The following is an 18,483-nucleotide window of genomic DNA, read 5'->3' as shown; positions in this document are numbered from 1 at the left end:
TGTCCTTTGTAGGGACATGGATGAAACTGGAAACCATCATTCTCAGTAAACTATCGCAAGGACAAAAAACCAAACACCGCATATTCTCACTGATAGGTGGGAATTGAACAATGAGAACTCATGGACACAGGAAGGGGAACATCACACTCCGGGGACTGTTGTGGGGTGGGGGGAGGGGGGAGGGACAGCATTAGGAGATACACCTAATGCTAAATGACGAGTTAATGGGTGCAGGAAATCAACATGGCACATGGATACATATGTAACAAACCTGCACATTGTGCACATGTACCCTAAAACCCTAAAGTATAATTAAAAATAAATAAATAAATAAATAAATAATAGGCTGGAGTAACACACCCAAATGAGGAATGTGTTGCCTCCAAAATCCAAATAGGCCCACTAGGCGTTGTGACTCTTTCTTGGTTGTAGGAGGGGCCAAATGCAACAACTTATCCTTCACCTTAGAAGGAATATCTTGACAGACCCCTCACCACTGGACCCCTAGAAATTTCACTGAGGTAGAAGTTCCCTGAATTTTAGTCTGATTTATTTCCCATCCCCTGGCACGCAAATGTCTCACCAGTAAGTCCAGTGTGTTTGCTACTTCTCGCTCACTGGGTCCAGTCAGCATAATGTCATCAATGTAATGGACCATCATGATATCCTGTGGAAGGGAAAAGCAATCAAGATCTCTGTGAGCAAGATTATGACACAAAGCCAGGGAGTTTATATACCCCTGAGGGAGGACAGTAAAGATACATTGCTGGCCTTGCCAGCTGAAGGCAAATTGCTTCTGGTGGACCTTATGGACAGGAATGGAGAAAAAGGCATTTGCCAAATCCGTAGCTGCATACCAGATACCAGGAGATGTGTTAATCTGCTCAAGCAATGAATCCACATCTGGTACAGCAGCTGTAATTGGAGCCGTCACCACTTGGTTCAGCTCATGATAATCCACTGTCGTTCTCCAAGATCTGTCTGGCTTCTGCACAGGCCAAATAGGAAAGTTGAACGGGGATGTGGTGGGAATCACCACCCCTGCATCTTTCAAGTCCTTGATGGTAGCAGTAATCTCTGCAGTCCCTCCAGGGATGCAGTATTGTTTTTGATTTACTGTTTTTCTAGGTAGAAGCAGCTCTAATGGCTTCCATTTGGCCTTTCCCACCATAATAGGCCTCACACTACCAGTCAGCCAATGTGGGGATTCTGCCAGCTGCTAAGTATGTCTGTGTCAATTACACATTCTGGCACTGGGAAAATGACCACGGGATGAATCCGGGACCCACTGTAAGTTAGACCTGAGCTAAAACTTCATTAATTACCTGACCTCCGTAAGCCCCTACTCTAACTGGAGGACCACAATGATGTTTTGGGTCCCCTGGAATCATTGTCAGCTCAGAGCCAGTGTCCAGTGTCCAGTAGTCCCCGAAAGGGGACCAGTTACCCTGGTAAAAGGCCGGAGGTCTCCTTGGGGAAGCATGGGAGAAAGATTAGCAGTATAAATTATCAGTAGTGTAGTGAGGTCCTTCCTCAAAGGGACCAGGCCTCCCCTTTATTCAAGGGGAGTATTATTCTGGGTCTGTACACTGGTTCAAGTCTGGAAATTGGTTTAGGGGGCATGATTCTCTATTTTTATAATTCAAATTAGCCCTTTGTCCACTTGACCTGGAAGTTTTCTGCTTACACAAATCAAGAAAGAATGTAGTAGGCTTCCTGTCAATTTCACTTCTGGGAACACCATGATTAATTAGCCAATGCCAGAGCTCTACACTAGTCAGACTTCTGAATGCTGCTTTGCCTCTGCTATCCATTATGGTAGCTATGCCTACCTTGCCTTTGAGAGTTGAGTGCCCCTACTTAGCCCCTGCCACCTCGGGATCCAATTATTGCCATTGCATTTAAATTATCCAGTTAAGTGACTGCACTTCCCACTGTAAGATCTGGCATACAGGGAAGAGCAGTCACAGAGCTCTTCAAGAATGCAGGTGCTCCCCTCACAAATCTATTTTGCAAGGTACTAGTGAAGGGTATGTCTTCTGGACCCTACCAGTTGGGATGAGTAGGTCTAAGGTGACCAATCCACTCTAGCATTCCAGTCTCACTAAGCCTTTGGATTCCTTCCTCTACATTAAACCAAGGGAGATCAGGCATTTCCAGCTTAGTCACAGTGGGCCATCTTTTGATCCATGTTTCAGCTAACCAAGAAAATAAACTATTAGAACCTTTTTAACTCCCCGAGCTGCAACATTAAATACAGAATCCCTGCTTAGTGGTCCCATATCAATAAATTCAACCTGATCCAACTTTATGTTCCTTCCACCATTGTCCTACAACCTTAATATCCATTCCCATACCTGTTCTCCAGATTTCTGTTTATACAAATTAGAAAACTCCAGCAGGCCAGGCGCCATAGCTCATGCTTGTAATCCCAGCACTTTGGGAGGCTGAGGGGGGCAGATCACTTGAGGTCAGAAGTTCAAGACCAGCCTGGCCAATATGGTGAAACCCCGTCTCTACTAAAAATACAAAAATTAGCTGGGCATGGTGGCATGCACCTGTAATCCCAGCTACTTGTGAGGCTGAGGCACAAGAATCATTTGAACCCGGGAGGTGGAGGTTGCAATGAGTGGAGATTGCACCACTGCACTCTAGCCTGGGTGATGGAGTGTAGCTCATCTCGTGAGTCACACTCTGAACCTCACCTCTAGGGACCTGCCATGACTTGAGTCTAGTTACAGGTCTAGAAACAAACAGGCGTGTTGGGGGTGGGTTCAGAGGAGAATCAGCATTGTCTTGCCTGGCAACTGCCTCAGGGGAGACCACTGTTGCCTCAAGCATTGCAGGGTTAATCTCAGACAAATGTGGAAAGGCTGGTGGCAGCCTGGGTGGGGGAAGGGATATTGCCACCACTGGGGGTGGGGAGGCTGTTTCCTCTGGCAAAAAAGGCTGTCAGAGTTTACAAGCTCAGTGTCCCCAGCTTCAACAGGGTCCTCCCACACATCCCTATTCCAAGTTGCAGGGTCCCATTCTTTTCCAATCAATGCCCTCACTTTAACAGTAGATATCTAGGGAGGCTACACATGCACCTTTCCTTGCAGGCCAGCCACTTGCATGGTAAGAGCTTCTATCTGATTTTCTGCAATTTCAGCCCTTTGTCTACAGAAGATAAGACTCAGGGAAATCTTAGAAGACTTGAGGGTCAGTATGTGCTCTGGAGCTGGGAGTTAGAATCCCTGAGCTCATCCTTTTTTTTTTTTTTTTTTTTTGAGATGGAGTCTCGCTCTGTCGCCCAGGCTGGAGTGCAGTGGTGCCGAGCTCCGCCTCCTGGGTTCACGCCATTCTCCCGCCTCAGCCTCTCCAAGTAGCTGGGACTACAGGCGCCCGCCACCACGCCCAGCTAATTTTTCTTTCATCACTTTCTCCAATGAACTTAGGAGAACCAACCAACCTCATTATATTCCTTGGCTCTCCACATATGGTCAAAGGTATTATGTATAGAGTCACTAAACTCCTTGCCTCTCAAGAGCAATGGATCAGGAATATCAAATACCATCTATTTTGCATAACTCTCTAAACAGTTCACACCAGGGACTATCAGTGTTCGCCATACTATCAGAAGTAGAGTCCTTAGCATTTTCAGGTCTAATCAGATTAAGCAGCCAACTCCAGAAACCCCAAAACCAACTAAAGAAATCTATCCTTAAAATTCTGTTCCTCTAGACCCACTCCTGGTACCAAAATCTGTCAGGGTTTTCTAGAGGGACAGAACTAACTAATAGGATAGTTGTGATTTCACATGATCACGAGGTGAAGTCCCACAGTAGGCCATCTGCAAGCTGAGGAGCAAGGAAGCCAGTAGTGGCTCAGTCTGAGTCCCAAATCCTCAAAAGTAGGGAAGCTGACAGTGCAGCCTTTGGTCTGTGGCCAAAGGCCCGAGAGCCCCTGTAAAACCACTAGTGTAAAAGTCCAAAGGTCCAAAAGCCAAAGAACTTGGAGTCTGATGTTCCAGGGCAGGAAGCATCCAGCACGGGAGGAGATGAAGACCGGAAGACTCAGCAAGTGTGCTGCTTCCACCTTCTTCTGCCTGCTTTTTCTAGCCGAGATGGCAGCCAATTCGATGGTGCCCACACACATTGAGGGTGGGTCTTCCTCTGCCAGTCCACTGACTCAAACGTTAATCTCCTCTGGCAACACCCAGAAACAATATTTTGCATCCTTCATTCCAATCAGGTTGACAATATTAACCATCACAAGGAATTGGGATAAAACTAGCTCTGAAACCACCTACAGTACCCCTTAAATGGTGTTTCTACTGCCTACATTACTGTCTGCCCCATTTCTCTCCCTTTTTCTATGGGGACAAACACACATTCATCCTTCAAAACCTACCTCAGCCATCATCTTCTCTCTGAAGCCCTACTTGCCCACCGTATATGGGCTGCAAGTATCACATATACTTGAATATATATTACATAACCTGACTTCTTTGGTCACTGGTTATGATTTAATTGATAAGCTGAGAAATCATCATGGGTGGGTCCTGGCTAAGGTAGAGATTTTCTTGAAGGCTCAAATATCCCATGGAATTCTAGCTCCTGAAGAGGCTCCAAGAGGTTACCTGACCCGCTCTCTGAACTTCCTGCATCTTGTCTTTTCCTGAAAAGCTAAGATTCTTCAAAGGGGATTCTATAGCCTTCTGCAGTGAACTGCCCCAGTATTTATGCATTCTTATGATTGAGAAATGTTTCCTTAAATTAAATCCCTCATGTCAGCTGAAGCTCCCATTGTCTTGTTAGTGCCTGGACGGCAAGAGAAGGTACTGAACGAAGAGAACACGTCAGTGCCTTCCCTCCGGTTGTCATTTCCCAGACTTTCCGACTCCTCTTCCTTCCTTCTGTGGCCCCTCATTTGGGTCCCCTCATTGCTCTGTAGCTTTAAAGAACAAGTGGCCTGGTTGAGGTGAATCCCTGGATGAATATAACTAGAAAAAGGCTCTCTGATTTGTACACTTTCACCTTCTGCCTTTATAGCCTAATGCCTTGGCATCTTTACCTGCTGATACTGGTTTCTTTTCTTTTCTTTTTTTTTTTTTTTAAAGACAGAGTCTCTGCCTGTCGCCCAGGCTGGAGTGTGATCTCAGCTCACTGCAACCTCTGCCTCCCAGGCTCACGCAATTCTCCTGCCTCAGCCTCCTGAGTAGCTTGGGTTACAGGCATGCGCCACCTGCCCGGCTAATTTTTGTACCCTTTTTTTTTTTTTTTGAGATGGAGTCTCACTCTGTCACCCAGGCTGGAGTGCAGTGGCGTGATCTCGGCTCACTGCAACCTCTGCCTCCCGGGTTCAAGTGATTCTCATGCCTCAGCCTCCTGAATAGCTGGAATTACACTTGGCTAATTTTTTTGTATTTTTAGTAGAGACTGGGTTTTGCCATATTGGCCAGGCTGGTCTTGAACTCCTAGCCCCAAGTGATCTGCCCACCTCAGCCTCCCAAAGTGCTGGATTATAGGCATGAGCCATTGCACCCAGCCTGATACTGGTTTCTGATTCACGACTTGCAGCACAAAATCTATCCGCTCAGAGTTGAAAGTCACTCCTGAGAGTCCCTTTAGTTTTCTAGGCTAGTTTGGTAGACTAGGGAGGTAGGGCTATGGGAAACCAAAGATGTTTTTTCAGAGCAAAGAAGAAGATACTTTGAAAATTGCTAGCATTAGAGAATAAGTAAGACATCAAAGTTAAAGGATAATGAGGTCATGAGGTGTAGCCAGGACCTCTCATTTATTGTTTGTGGACATGGAAATTTGATTCCATTGTGGAGAGTATCAGTAACATCTTGGAAAATCATATGTGCACAAATCTGGAAAAAAAAAACTAATCATTCTTGAGTAGAAAAACAAGCAAATGAGGACCTATTCATAAAAGGGAATACCACTCAATTGTTAGAATGACTAATCTAAAATTATTTCAACATGAGGGACCAATCTCACAACTGTAATGTTAAATCTCAAAAACAAGGTAGAGACCTAAATAGATGGACCTCAGAAGACAAATAGAGCCTGGATGTGGCAGTTCACACCTGTAATCCCAGCACTTTGGGAGGTTGAGGAGGGAGGATCAGATTGCTTGAACCCAGGCATTCAAGACCAGCCTGAGCAACATAGCAGACCCCCATCTCTACAAAATATTTAAAATAAATAAATAAGACAGATACAGTATAGTTTCCTAACCGTAGTAGGAAATTATATATATATAGGATTCTTACATAGTAAATCTATAAAGGCACACACTAGAATGATACATACCATCTTCAGCATTGTGGATGTTTCATCTGGGAATGATGAAAGAGGAAGAAAAATTGGTAAAATGCTAGCCTCTATTAAATCTGTGTTCCATCCCAGTTACTCGGGAGGTCTGAGGCAGGAGGATCACTTGAGCCTAGGAGTTCAAGACCAGCCTGGGCAACATAGACCCCATCTCAAAACAAAAAACAACAACATCAAAAAACAAATTTGTGTGTTAGTTATGCATGTTAGGCACATAGGTGTCTATTTTATTGTTTACTTTTCTATATGTTTAAAATGTCACTTTGTTTTTTGTTTTTTGAGACAAGAGTCTTGGTCTATCACCAAGGCTGGAGTGCAATGGCACGATCTCGGCTTACTACAACCTCCACCTACCAGGTTCAAGCGATTCCTGTGCCTCTGCCTCCCAAGTAGCTGGAATTACAGATGTGCACCACCACGCCCAGCTAATTTTTTATTTTCAGTAGAGACAGGGTTTCACCATGTTGGCCAGGCTGGTCTCCAACTCCTGGCCTCAAGTAATCCACCTGCCTTGGCCTCCCAAAGTCCTGGGATTACAGGCGTGAGCCCCCATGCCCAGCCAAAATGTCACTTTTTGAGAGTTCAGACTGAATAGTAAGGCACTTATTCTGCAAAGCCCTTTGAACCTAAGGGTTCCACAATGCCAGGTAAAAAAAATAAAGAGAAAGGGTGTCTGCAATCTCAATAACGTAACTCCTTCTATTCCTCTTCTTAGGAATGTTCCTGGCAGATATAATTGAGAAATACTTTGTTTCCCCAACCCTATTCCGAGTCATCCGATTGGCTCGTATTGGGCGCATCTTGCGTCTGATCAAAGGCGCCAAAGGGATTCGTACCCTGCTCTTTGCCTTAATGATGTCCTTGCCTGCCCTGTTCAACATCGGCCTTCTGCTCTTCCTGGTCATGTTCATCTTCTCCATTTTTGGGATGTCCAATTTTGCATATGTGAAGCACGAGGCTGGTATCGATGACATGTTCAACTTTGAGACATTTGGCAACAGCATGATCTGCCTGTTTCAAATCACAACCTCAGCTGGTTGGGATGGCCTGCTGCTGCCCATCCTAAACCGCCCCCCTGACTGCAGCCTAGATAAGGAACACCCAGGGAGTGGCTTTAAGGGAGATTGTGGGAACCCCTCAGTGGGCATCTTCTTCTTTGTAAGCTACATCATTATCTCTTTCCTAATTGTCGTGAACATGTACATTGCCATCATCCTGGAGAACTTCAGTGTAGCCACAGAGGAAAGTGCAGACCCTCTGAGTGAGGATGACTTTGAGACCTTCTATGAGATCTGGGAGAAGTTCGACCCCGATGCCACCCAGTTCATTGAGTACTGTAAGCTGGCAGACTTTGCAGATGCCTTGGAGCATCCTCTCCGAGTGCCCAAGCCCAATACCATTGAGCTCATCGCTATGGATCTGCCAATGGTGAGCGGGGATCGCATCCACTGCTTGGACATCCTTTTTGCCTTCACCAAGCGGGTCCTGGGAGATAGCGGGGAGTTGGACATCCTGCGGCAGCAGATGGAAGAGCGGTTCGTGGCATCCAATCCTTCCAAAGTGTCTTACGAGCCAATCACAACCACGCTGCGTCGCAAGCAGGAGGAGGTATCTGCAGTGGTCCTGCAGCGTGCCTACCGGGGACATTTGGCAAGGCGGGGCTTCATCTGCAAAAAGACAACTTCTAATAAGCTGGAGAATGGAGGCACACACCGGGAGAAAAAAGAGAGCACCCCATCTACAGCCTCCCTCCCGTCCTATGACAGTGTAACTAAACCTGAAAAGGAGAAACAGCAGCGGGCAGAGGAGGGAAGAAGGGAAAGAGCCAAAAGACAAAAAGAGGTCAGAGAATCCAAGTGTTAGAGAACAAAAATTCAATATTAGACAGATTTAAAACTCGCAAGTGAAAGATTGTTTACAAACTTCCTGAATATTATCAATGCAGAACAGCTGTGGAGACTCTAACCTGAAGATCTATACCAAACGTCGTCCGCTTACCACGTAACACAGCTGCATCTTGAGCAGTGACCTGCCAAGGGCAAAGGACCCCGCTCCCTAGACTTACAGATTTTCTAATGCTTGGGCAGGTGGTTACTGCATGTTCCACATCAGTCAATGCAACTTAGGACAAAACTAACCAGATACAGAAGCAGAAGAGAGGCTGCCGGGACCAGCATATTTCCGTTGCAGCCAAATGGATTTTATTTTTTCATTTTATTGATTCTCAGAAGCAGAAAGCATCACTTTAAAAGTTCGTTTGTTCATGCAAACTATATTTGCATTCTTACATTAGTTAAGCTAAGCAGCAAAAAGAAAACACACACGCACACACTCACATTTAGCCCGTGTCATTTAATTGTCAGTTTCTTTGACATAAAGCGCATCTTCTCCACATGGGCTTCACGTGGTTTGGAGACGGGTGGGGGAAAACAATCAGGTTTCTTCAGGCTGAGGAGGACTTGCTCAGGCCGATTCCAAACATTGTGCTCGTTCAATGCGTAGAAATGATTTGCATGATGGCATGCCGTGATCAGAAGTCATGCATGAGATCCATACACCACAGGACACTAACCTAGTCCCTTGCATTGGGTCAGCCTTTGGACAGGACCCAGCCCTGCACCGTTCACTGTATTTGGAGAAAATGGTAAGAGTTCCATACTGGCTACAATTCTTTATTATGAGTTCTTAAAAGTCCTTCATACACCTTCTGGGTAGGGAAACAACCAACTAATTGACTAACACCACCAACAACAAAAAACAAACCCAATCCAACAAGCAGATGGATCCGTTGCGTGTATATGTTTAACAGACATCTCTAACATACAGCCATTGTTGCACATTTTGCAAGATGAACTATTTAATGCTGCTCTGTGTCCAGTACATGGGGGAGACTTTGATCCCAAATGGCTTGTACTATTTATGTCACTGTAAAACCAAATCCTAGGGCTAAAAAAAAAAAATTCATTTGTATCTTGCAATATTTATGATGATCGTTTAGCCTTCATACTGGAGAATTGACACTTATTTGGGGTAGAGATAAAAGTGCTATTCAAAGTAGCACCAGTTATCTCTAGGGGTAATTTGGGGAACTCAAAACGACCTTTTCTTGGGAGTTATGGGGTGCTCATTCCATCTCGTATCATGTCCTCTGCATTGTGGCCTTCTCCAGGCATGGTTCGATACCGCGAGGGGTTCAGATGATATTCTGAACTGACCTCTCTCTTCTGCAGAGGGGTTGTCGCGTATTCACACACTGCATGGCTCCCCTGCCTCCATCACATTTCGCCACTGAGCAGGGCTTCCCTTGCCCACAGAGGTGGGTGAGGGTGGCAGCATTGGGGTTACGGCTGTGGTTTCTTTCATTTATTATTAGAATAATAGTCACTGGTGGGACCTGAGGTAGAGATGGAGCCGCCTCTGAACCAAGCCCACTTGGTTTCTTTACTGCACTGGTTTTCATGAGAAAGCAATTTAATATTAATTCTTTAGGATGTTCCAGCTTCCCTCAGTGCATTCCCTTGCAGCCAGTTTTGCTATCTGCTTAGCGACCTGCCCATTGTCATTAAAGTGTGGCTTCTGGGGGAGCGTCATATCTTCCATTCCATCTCCTGCTTTAGGAAAGACAGTTTTTAATCCAGGGGTTTCTCACCTAATGACTGGATTTCAAAGCCAAGATGCTGCAGTTGAATGTGTCAGTCTATACAAAGAGTGAAAAGAGACTTGCAGCATGTGAACCAAATCAAAATAAATTCTTCCTGAACCATACACTAGAGGGGGAAGAAGAACCAACCCATAATCAGACACACCGATCTGCCTTGCAGTAGAAGCACTTGGAAGGTAATTTCACAGTCCACCTGACTAGTTTTGCATAGAACAAACCACAGTAAGTTGGTAAGCAGAGCTTTCTATCTTGTTGGACCACTAGAAACTCTGTCCAGCTCTCTTAAGCCTGCCTCTGCAGCAGCATCCGTAGAATTTTTGTACTACACCCAATACCAGACTGGGAAGGCCTATCTTTCAGTGACCCTGCTAACTGCTAGGATGAATGTATAGTAACATGTACAGGCTACATTGTAAACAGCACAAAACAGAAGCTGACATGTGTGGTTCTTCTTTTTAAGAGAATTATAAATACTGTAATATATAATTTTATTTTATTGGCATGCCTTTTTGTAAATACAAATTATTAACTTATTAAATAGGAAATGGCTTCTGGCTTATGCCATTGTCATGTTTATTTTTATTTTTTATACTTTTCTTTCTTCTTAGAACTTAGATGCTGTCAGCCAATGTACATCCCCCAAACCAGACAGACAGACAAAAAATTTTTTATTGCTAATGGTCTTTTCCAAAACAACAAAAAATATATATTTTTGTTCCAATGTGCAATAAATTCTAACCACGTCTATGCAAGATTTGGCTAAACTTAATAATTGTTCTTAGGTCTTGAGATGGGCAACAGAGCTGTAAGATCCCGCCAAGTACACCATGTGCTCATGCTAGTGATGTCATTAAGCTGCTAGAGCATAGTGATGAGATTTTTCTGAGATCTAACCGTTTCCCTCTGCTAGCTCCTGACCCCAGGCCAGCAGGCTGTCCCCTCAGTAACACATGGGCCTTGGTATCTGGCACCCATCAGCCAGCCTCACAGGAAAGAAGCCACCTCCGCTGTATTTGAAGTTTCACTTTTTAAAAAAAAAAACATTTCCCACCTTTTTATCCTTCACCCACTGTCCTTCCACCTGCTCACTCACTCACTCTCTCACCCATCCTGCTCCACACTTCTTTGGTAGTAAATGACGCCATCACCAGCAGTTTACACCCGCAGTTAACAGGCATTGAACTGAAAGAATCAGCGATAACGTTTTTGTGCATCTTCGCTGAGTGGGTAAGTGGCAACGCTTTGCCAAATATTAACGAAGCCAATCAAAAAGCAGCGCAGCCACAGTATCACTGCACATATATATATAGATATATAAATATAATATAAATATTTATTTTTTGTAGCCAGGTCCTTGGTGCAGTATTTATACTCCACAATCCACCTTTTAAAAAAAGGACAAAAAGCAAAAAGATGTGTGATGCTGTTTATCTAAAACGCAGAGCCAAAGCCACTGAGCAGCAGCTGACATGGTTGCTGGTTTGTGTGTGAAAAACATTTCCCCCTCTTCTTTCCTTAACCTCCTTGTTGCTTAGGATGAGGAGACTCTGTAATTTAAAGCAGAGGACGAGAGGAGGAAGAAACTTCCATGTTAACATGGCCTACTCTCACTCCTTTCTAAACGAGCCATTTTTGGCGTCAGAAGTTCACTGGAGAGAGAGAAACAAACTCCCAGTCAAAGCCCCTAAAGCAACAGTGCCCAGAGTTCTTTTATTTTTTGCTGCAACCAACGTAAACCTGTAAAAGACCAACACTGAAGATTAGTGTATTAGTGAATGCATGGAGGCCAACGCTGCCCTATTGAGACGTGATAAAAAAGTCCATCACTCCTCTAAGCCAAAAGGAAACAAAATAAAAATGACCCTTTTTACTGTACAAGGGAAGCCTGTCTTGGTGTGTTTGTTGCTTGACTATCCCAATTCTTGAGTCCTGGGAGGGGTCTGGGAATTGGGACCTTAGCACATTTGGGGAAAGGAGGGGAATGGAGGGAAGAGAAATCAAAGAGGCTCTCGCAAAGTTCTGGCTAAGAAGGAGATTGGAAGAAAAGCAAGGTCCTGACCCCCCAGATCCCCATTCACCCATTGCATGTGGCACTCCCCACTACTGGCCGGTGCTTAGAGGTCCATAAAACCTCTCTTCACCTAATCCACCTGGCAGAGCCCTCAGAGATGATGTCAGCCAACCCAGCTGGACTGGCCTTACTTCTGCCTTTTTCACCTGTATGTTAAAAAAAAAAAAAAAAAAAAAAAAAACCCTACCCCCATGCCCCAAAGCTAGGGCATGCGTGATGCCCAACAGCCTCCACTCTGCAAGCTCATACTGGGCCCTGCCCTCCATCGCCCCAGACAGGCCCACAGACGAGGGCTGGTCTCCTTCACATTTGTGTGGGGGTGGGGGCACCCTTCCTCTTCCTTCTCTACCTGTCCCACTTTGGGGACATCCCTCTCTAGGCCTAGGCCATGTCTCCTGGTTCAGGAACACTCTCTCAGGAGGATCTCGAAGTGCCCACTCTGGAGCGAGATGGCTGGTAGGTCAGTCCCCATCCTCCTCCCCTCGGCCCCCAGCCTCCAGGCCTGCTGTGGAGGTGAGAACGCCATGGGTCATGACTTTGTGACTTGAGTCCTGGGCATCTTCTGTAATGATGCCTCTTTCTTTTCTCAGATGTTGCCCACAGTTTAGCAAAAAGCTTCGTTCATTTTCAGGTACCCCCCACCCCCTAAAGAATTGGCTGCAACTTGCCAGCCAGGGGGACATCAGGAGAGAAGAGGAAGTCTGGGTTGGGAGGGGCCCAAGTTTTGCAACAGAGTTTCCATTGTTCAGCTCTGTGCTTTCTTGGATTCCCTTTCCAAGAGTACCAAGATTTCCTCCATTAAAACTCCTGAGGCACCCCCTGCCCCTGCCCCCCACTGCTGTTTGCTGTACATAGAGGCTAAGTGGGGTGGGGTGGGTGGGTGTGAACACGTGGTGTGTGTGTGTGTGAAGAATGTATATAGGTAAAGGGGAGTGTGGTCCAGTGGTTCCAGAAAAGGGACAGAACTGTGTTCTATCCCTAGCTTGACCGCTGGCTCGCTGTGTGGCCTTGGGCAAGTCACTTAACCTCTCTGTGCCTCAGTTTCCCCATCTGTAAAATGGGGATAATAATACTGACCTACCTCACAGGGGTGTTGTGAGGCTTTAACTAAATGTTTTGTAAAGCGTTTTGAGATACAGAGGCAAAGGCGCTAGGGAAGGGCAAAGTATTATTGGACTTAAGGAAGCTGAAATGGTACCATAAATGCTGCTATTCTGAGAGCCATTTTAAACTGCACTGCTCCAACCACCCCCGCTTCTCATCACCAGGACAGCAGGTCGAGAAAATGTCTTTCCTTTCACTTGCTTCTGGGGTTTGTGATTATTCAAGACAATTTTCCCCCTTGCTGTATCTCCTTCCCTCACCTCCTCAACTTGTTCCCTGTTCTGTTTATGCGGAAATGGCAGAAATGCTTGAGAAATGAGAATGTGTAAGTGGGTTGGAAGTTTATAGTATGAAATTTCAATTTTACTTTGTACTGTACATCTTTTTACTTTAGAATTTGCAATAAAGGGTTACGTCAATCTTGTTTTCAACTCTCCTCTTGGACTGGCCTGTCATTCTGTCATTGCCCTCACACTGAAGCCCAAGGTGGACAGGCGCCACCACCTCGCAGGACCCCACTCTGTCCTGTGGCGGGGACAGAGTCTGCGTGAGGACTTAACCCCGGCCCAGCCCCTTGGCTGGGCAGGCAGTGCCCTAGCCACTCCCAGGTGTGTGGGAAAGGTTTGGGACTCCACTCAGCATGTCAGGAGGCCTTGCCTGGGGGGGCAGCACCTCGGAGGCGGCGCCCTGCACGTGGGCACACTCCTCTCTAGTGGTGCTGCCTCTGCACACTCCAGCAGAGCCCAAGAGTAGCCCCGAGGGGGAGCTGCACATCTTCTTCTGGTCCCCATCATGTTTTTCAAGCCCCTTATTGCGCACACACCTTTCCTTCTGGAGCTCAAACTTTCAGGTCAGACGGCCGTAGGTTCGAGAACATGACTAGGCCACTAACTAGCTGTGGCCGAGTTTCTGCATGTGTGATGGAGACAATACCTTCCTCCTTGGGTTTTGAAGAGTACATCAAATAATGTATGTAACTGGTTAGCATGAGGCCTGGCACACAGTGCTCAATAAGTGGTAACTCTTCGTGGAAGAATAATTGCAAGATAAGAAGGAATCTGCCTGGAGCAGTGGCTCACGCCTGTAATCCCAGCACTTTGGGAGGCCCAGGCGGGCGGATCACTTGAGCCCAGGAGTTGGAGACCAGCTTGGCCAACAAGGCAAAACCTCGTCTCTACTAAAAACACAAAAATTAGCGGGGCGTGGCTCCGCACACCTGTAGTCCCAGCTACTCGGGAGGCTGAGGCAGGAGAATCGCTTGAATCCTTGAACCCGGGAGGCGGAGGTTGCAGTGAGCAGAGATCGCACCACTGCCCTCCAGCCTGGGCGACAGAGCGAGGCTCCGTCCTAAAAAATAAATAAATAAATAAAAAGCTAAGCTGACAAGAATTGGGCGGTGCACCTGCCACCCTGGGAGCCTGGTACCTGAGCCCCTCTTCCACCGGCAGTCCCACGGGCTTTGCTGCTCATTTCCAACGGATTAACAAACTCTCTGCCCTTTCAGTATTTCATAACGTTTATAAACCGTCCAAAGCACCACTGCCCCAAGACTGTGCTCCCATTTTACGGCTGAGGGCAAGGGCACTGTGAGGTGAGGGAGAATCTGGCCCATCTGCAGCCCAGGCCCCCGGGGGCGCGCGCCACTCTTCAGGAAGGAGCGGCTTTGTTTCCCACCAGCCCTGCACCGGGGCGCGCGGGCCGGGGCTGCCGGGCCACGCCTGGTCGCCGCCGCAGGTGATCCACAGCGTGAGCAGGACGAGCAGCGCCCCGCTGCCCAGCGCCCCGACGAAGCCGGTGAGAAGGCCGAGCGCCAGCGGCCCCGCCCAACCCATGGGGCTCCGCTCGTACAGGGGCTGCGGCAGGCGCTCCACGATCAGCTCCAGGGCGTCCCAGTCGGGCGCGGGGACCGCGGCGCGTCGGGGGCGCGGGGCCGGGGCAAGGGGCGGGCGGGCGGCGGCGCCGGGTCGCCGCAGGAAGCGCTGCCCGAACTTGCGCAGCTGCAGCGTCGCCTGCTGGTGGAGGTTCTTGCCCAGCTCCCTGGCCACGTCGGGGCGGCCGCTGCGCCGCAGGGCCCGAGCCAGGCGGTCCCAGGACAGGGACGCGGCCTGGGGGGCCAGCCAGGCCGCCAGCGCCTCCCGGCAGCCGTCGGACACCTCTCCCGGCCCGGCTACCCTGCCCGCCGGGTCCTCGGCCGCCTCTCGCCGCCGCCGCCGGCTCGGAGACCCCGACGTGGTGTTGAGCGGCTCGGGCCGCGCCAGTCGGTCTTCAGAAAGCCGGGACAACTCGGCCTCCACGTCGGGCTCGGGCGCCTCCAGGAGCGACCGGAAATGGCCGCACTCCTCCGGGGTCAGCAGCTCGGCCAGACGGACGGCGGCGTGAGGGCCCATAGCGTCCACCGCCCCCGCCGGAGCCAGCGCCCGAACCCAGAGCGCCAGGACCAAGGCGCCCGCCAGAGTCCGCGCCGCCATCCCTGGCGGGAACCAGGGACCGAGGTCTGTGCGGGGACGGAGACGGGCTCCGAGCGCCGGCGATGGGGGAGGGGTTCCGAACGCCGCGGATTGTGGGAGGGAGGAGGCTCCGAACCCTCGGGAAGCCCTAGTGGCGGAGGGGACTGGAGACGAGGGGGCTGCCAACACCCAGCGACGGAGACGGGGACTCCCACATGGCACTCGCTGGAGGGTCTCACGAAACTCAGGAACTGGGGTAAGATGGCTTGCAGCACCCAGGAAGGCGGTTCTCAGCCCCCCAGGAGGCTAGGATTCTGGGCCTTTACATTGTAGCTCCTGCCCGAGGCCTCCTAATAGCCACTAATAACCTCAAACTGAACAAGTTACCAACATCTCCTCTAATTCATGTACTCCCCGACCGCTCCCCTCTTTACCAGACGCCCTAGACCGCTTGCCCTCCATTAACCTCGATATTCAATCAATTCCTACATTCTCTTTTTTTCTTTTCCTTTTGTGCAGATGGGGATCTTGCTGTGTTGCCCAGGCTGGTCTCCAACTCCGGCCTCCGCCTCTGCCACCTCCCAAAGTGCTGTGATTACAGGAATGAGCCACCGTGCCTGGCCTGAATTCCTAAATTCTCCTCTTGTCTACCAAATACTAAAGTTTAGTATTTATTAAATGAATCCATCATCCCATTCCCCCACTCCGGTGCGAGTCCAGACCCTCCTACTCTCTTGCTGGACCTCCAGCCCCCATCCCTGCCCTTGACACTGGGGCCCTGCCTACCTGCATTTATTCCATTTCCCCCAAGGAAGCTTGGCTCTCGCTCTCCTTCTGATGGCCGCCTGCACTCCTCCTGCTGTCAGGCGCCTTTGGGAAGCCCCCGCTGACTCCGAGTCACACCCCTTAGTGGTGTCCCCATTAGGGACTCCTCCTATCTGCCCCATAGCACACTACAGCTCGGCCTTTTTACTGTCTCCCCCCACTAGACTGCAAGGTCCATACATTGTCCCCATGGCAACTAGAGCATAATAAGTGTTCAGTAAAGATTTGTTGAGTCAATGTGTGTATTTTTTGTTTTTTTAAGAGACAGGGTCTCCCTCTGTTGCCCAGGCTGGTCTTGGAACTCCTGGGCTCAAGGGATCCTCCTGCCTCAGCCTCCCAAAGTGCAAAGATTACAGGCATGAGCCAGGAGGCAGGGCCATTGTGTGAATTCTTAACTTGCAAATCAGTCCTGTCCTCAGCCCCCTAAACTCCCACAAAGGCTTCATCATAGAGCCCCAGCTCCTAACAGGACATGGAAGGCCCTCCATAGTGAGGTCCCCGCTGACTCCTCCAGCCTCACTTCTCCGATTTCTGCCCTCACTATCTTGTAACACATCAAGGCTCATGGCACAGCACGTAAGATGCAGTTTCCAGCCTCCATACTTTGCCCAGCTATCCCCCTCCCCTCCTGGGTAGGAAGTTTTCCTGACACCCCACCAAGACCACCACAAGTCATGATCTTTTCTGGGCATTCATTTTCTTTGTTTTGTTTTGTTTCAGAATCTCCCTCTGTCACCCAAGCTGGAGTGCAGCGGCATGATCTCGGCTCACTGCAACCTCTGTCTCCCAGGTCCAAGTGATTCCCGTGCCTCAACCTCCCGAGTAGCTTGGACTACAGGTGCACACCACCACGCCCAGCTAATTTTTGTATTTTTAGTAGAGACTGGGTTTCACCATGTTGGCCAGGCTGGTCTCACAACTCCTGACCTCAAGTGATCCGTCCACCTTGGCCTCCCAAAGTGCTGGGATTACAGACGTGAGCCACCGCACCCCAGCCATTTCTTGGCATTCTTAAGATAACCTGTGCATCCTCCACCAGGGCACTCATCTGGAAATTAGAGGATTTATTCAAGAAACATCTATTCGATGTCTTCTGTGTACCAGATAATTGCACTAGGTGTATGAATATAAAGACTAATTTGATGTGGTCCCCCACCCCCGGCAGCTTTATCCAGTTGTATTTTTAAATGATCAGTTTCTGAGCTTTTCCCACCTAGACGTGGGCTCCAGGAATAGCAGCTGTGCTTGACCCCTTCTGTATCCTCAGTGCCAGGCCCAACGTCTGCACACAGTAAGGTGCAAAATAGAGGAGTGGGGGCAGGTGGGTCTGGACCTCCAAGGGCTGAGAGGCTTGTGGTAATGGACTCTGGGGCAGTGCCTTAGAGCCCCCACCTCCAGGCACACTCACATTCGTGTCCTCTTTGCTTTGCAGGGTCTCCCTGGTGCTCACTCTGCCTCCTGAATGTGTGCAGTGAGCCATAGCCGGGAGCCTGGGTGCACCACTCCCCTGTGCTCTTGCGAATGCTCTGCAATCTCGCCTAGAGTATTCAAGGACCTAGGAGTTGTGGGTCCAAATCTCTCACTGGCATCTCTACAGAGCTTTTTCAGCAAGTGTTCCTAGGTTGTTCAGTCTCCCAGTTTATGATGAGCTGGCACAGATAGAGTTAGGGGACTGATGGATGGGGGGATGGTAGACAAAAGACACCACGTGACCTGAAACATTGGAACTCGGCCATCTCCACACCCCGCCCTCTGCCCCCTTTATCTCCACTGAGAGTGGAATACAAGTATAACCCTAGCTCTATTCAGTGAAGGCTGCTGCAGGTTCTGGATGGCTCCTCCCTCTCTTCAGCAACCCCCTTCCTCCATGCATTCATTTCTTCACCCATTCAACAAATATGTGAGCCCTTCCTTGCCCCCCTATTTTGTGGCTCTGGGGATACAATGAGCCTGCCCCAGTGCTGAATGTCAGAGCTCAGAACGGCAGGAAGGCCCCTTACCCATGGCTTCTTCCCTATAGCCTCAGTGCCCGTTCCTGTAGGTACTCACTGT

General features: G+C 48.7%; 2 protein-coding genes across 2 annotated transcripts in view; one reads left to right on the top strand and one right to left on the bottom strand.

Moving 5' to 3' along the window:
- Positions 1-9,503, top strand: part of SCN8A (sodium voltage-gated channel alpha subunit 8) — a 156,138-nt gene extending 146,635 nt beyond the window's left edge. Inside the window, exon 26 of the mRNA XM_058433740.1 lies at positions 7,039-9,503. Within this exon, the coding sequence (XP_058289723.1) occupies positions 7,039-8,186 (1,148 nt within the window). The 3' untranslated portion in view covers positions 8,187-9,503. The remainder of the gene's footprint in view (positions 1-7,038) is intronic.
- Positions 9,504-14,657: 5,154 nt separating this feature from the next.
- On the bottom strand, positions 14,658-15,875 carry TMDD1 (transmembrane and death domain 1). Its single transcript, XM_058433755.1, has one exon. It carries the CDS (start codon positions 15,625-15,627, stop codon positions 14,677-14,679), a length of 951 nt encoding a protein of 316 aa, XP_058289738.1. The 5' UTR covers positions 15,628-15,875; the 3' UTR covers positions 14,658-14,676.
- Between the last annotated feature and the right edge of the window lie 2,608 nt (positions 15,876-18,483).

This window comes from Hylobates moloch, unplaced genomic scaffold (genome assembly GCF_009828535.3).
Source record: "Hylobates moloch isolate HMO894 unplaced genomic scaffold, HMol_V3 SCAFFOLD_22, whole genome shotgun sequence".
Lineage (NCBI taxonomy): Eukaryota > Metazoa > Chordata > Mammalia > Primates > Hylobatidae > Hylobates > Hylobates moloch.
The sequence above is the reverse complement of the archived record's forward strand: the minus strand, read 5'-3'. Positions and strand labels throughout refer to the sequence as shown.

Coding starts and splice junctions, on each gene's coding strand:
- TMDD1 (XM_058433755.1), bottom strand. CDS start 15,627: ATGGCGGCGCGGACTCTGGCGGGCGCCTTGGTCCTGGCGCTCTGGGTT.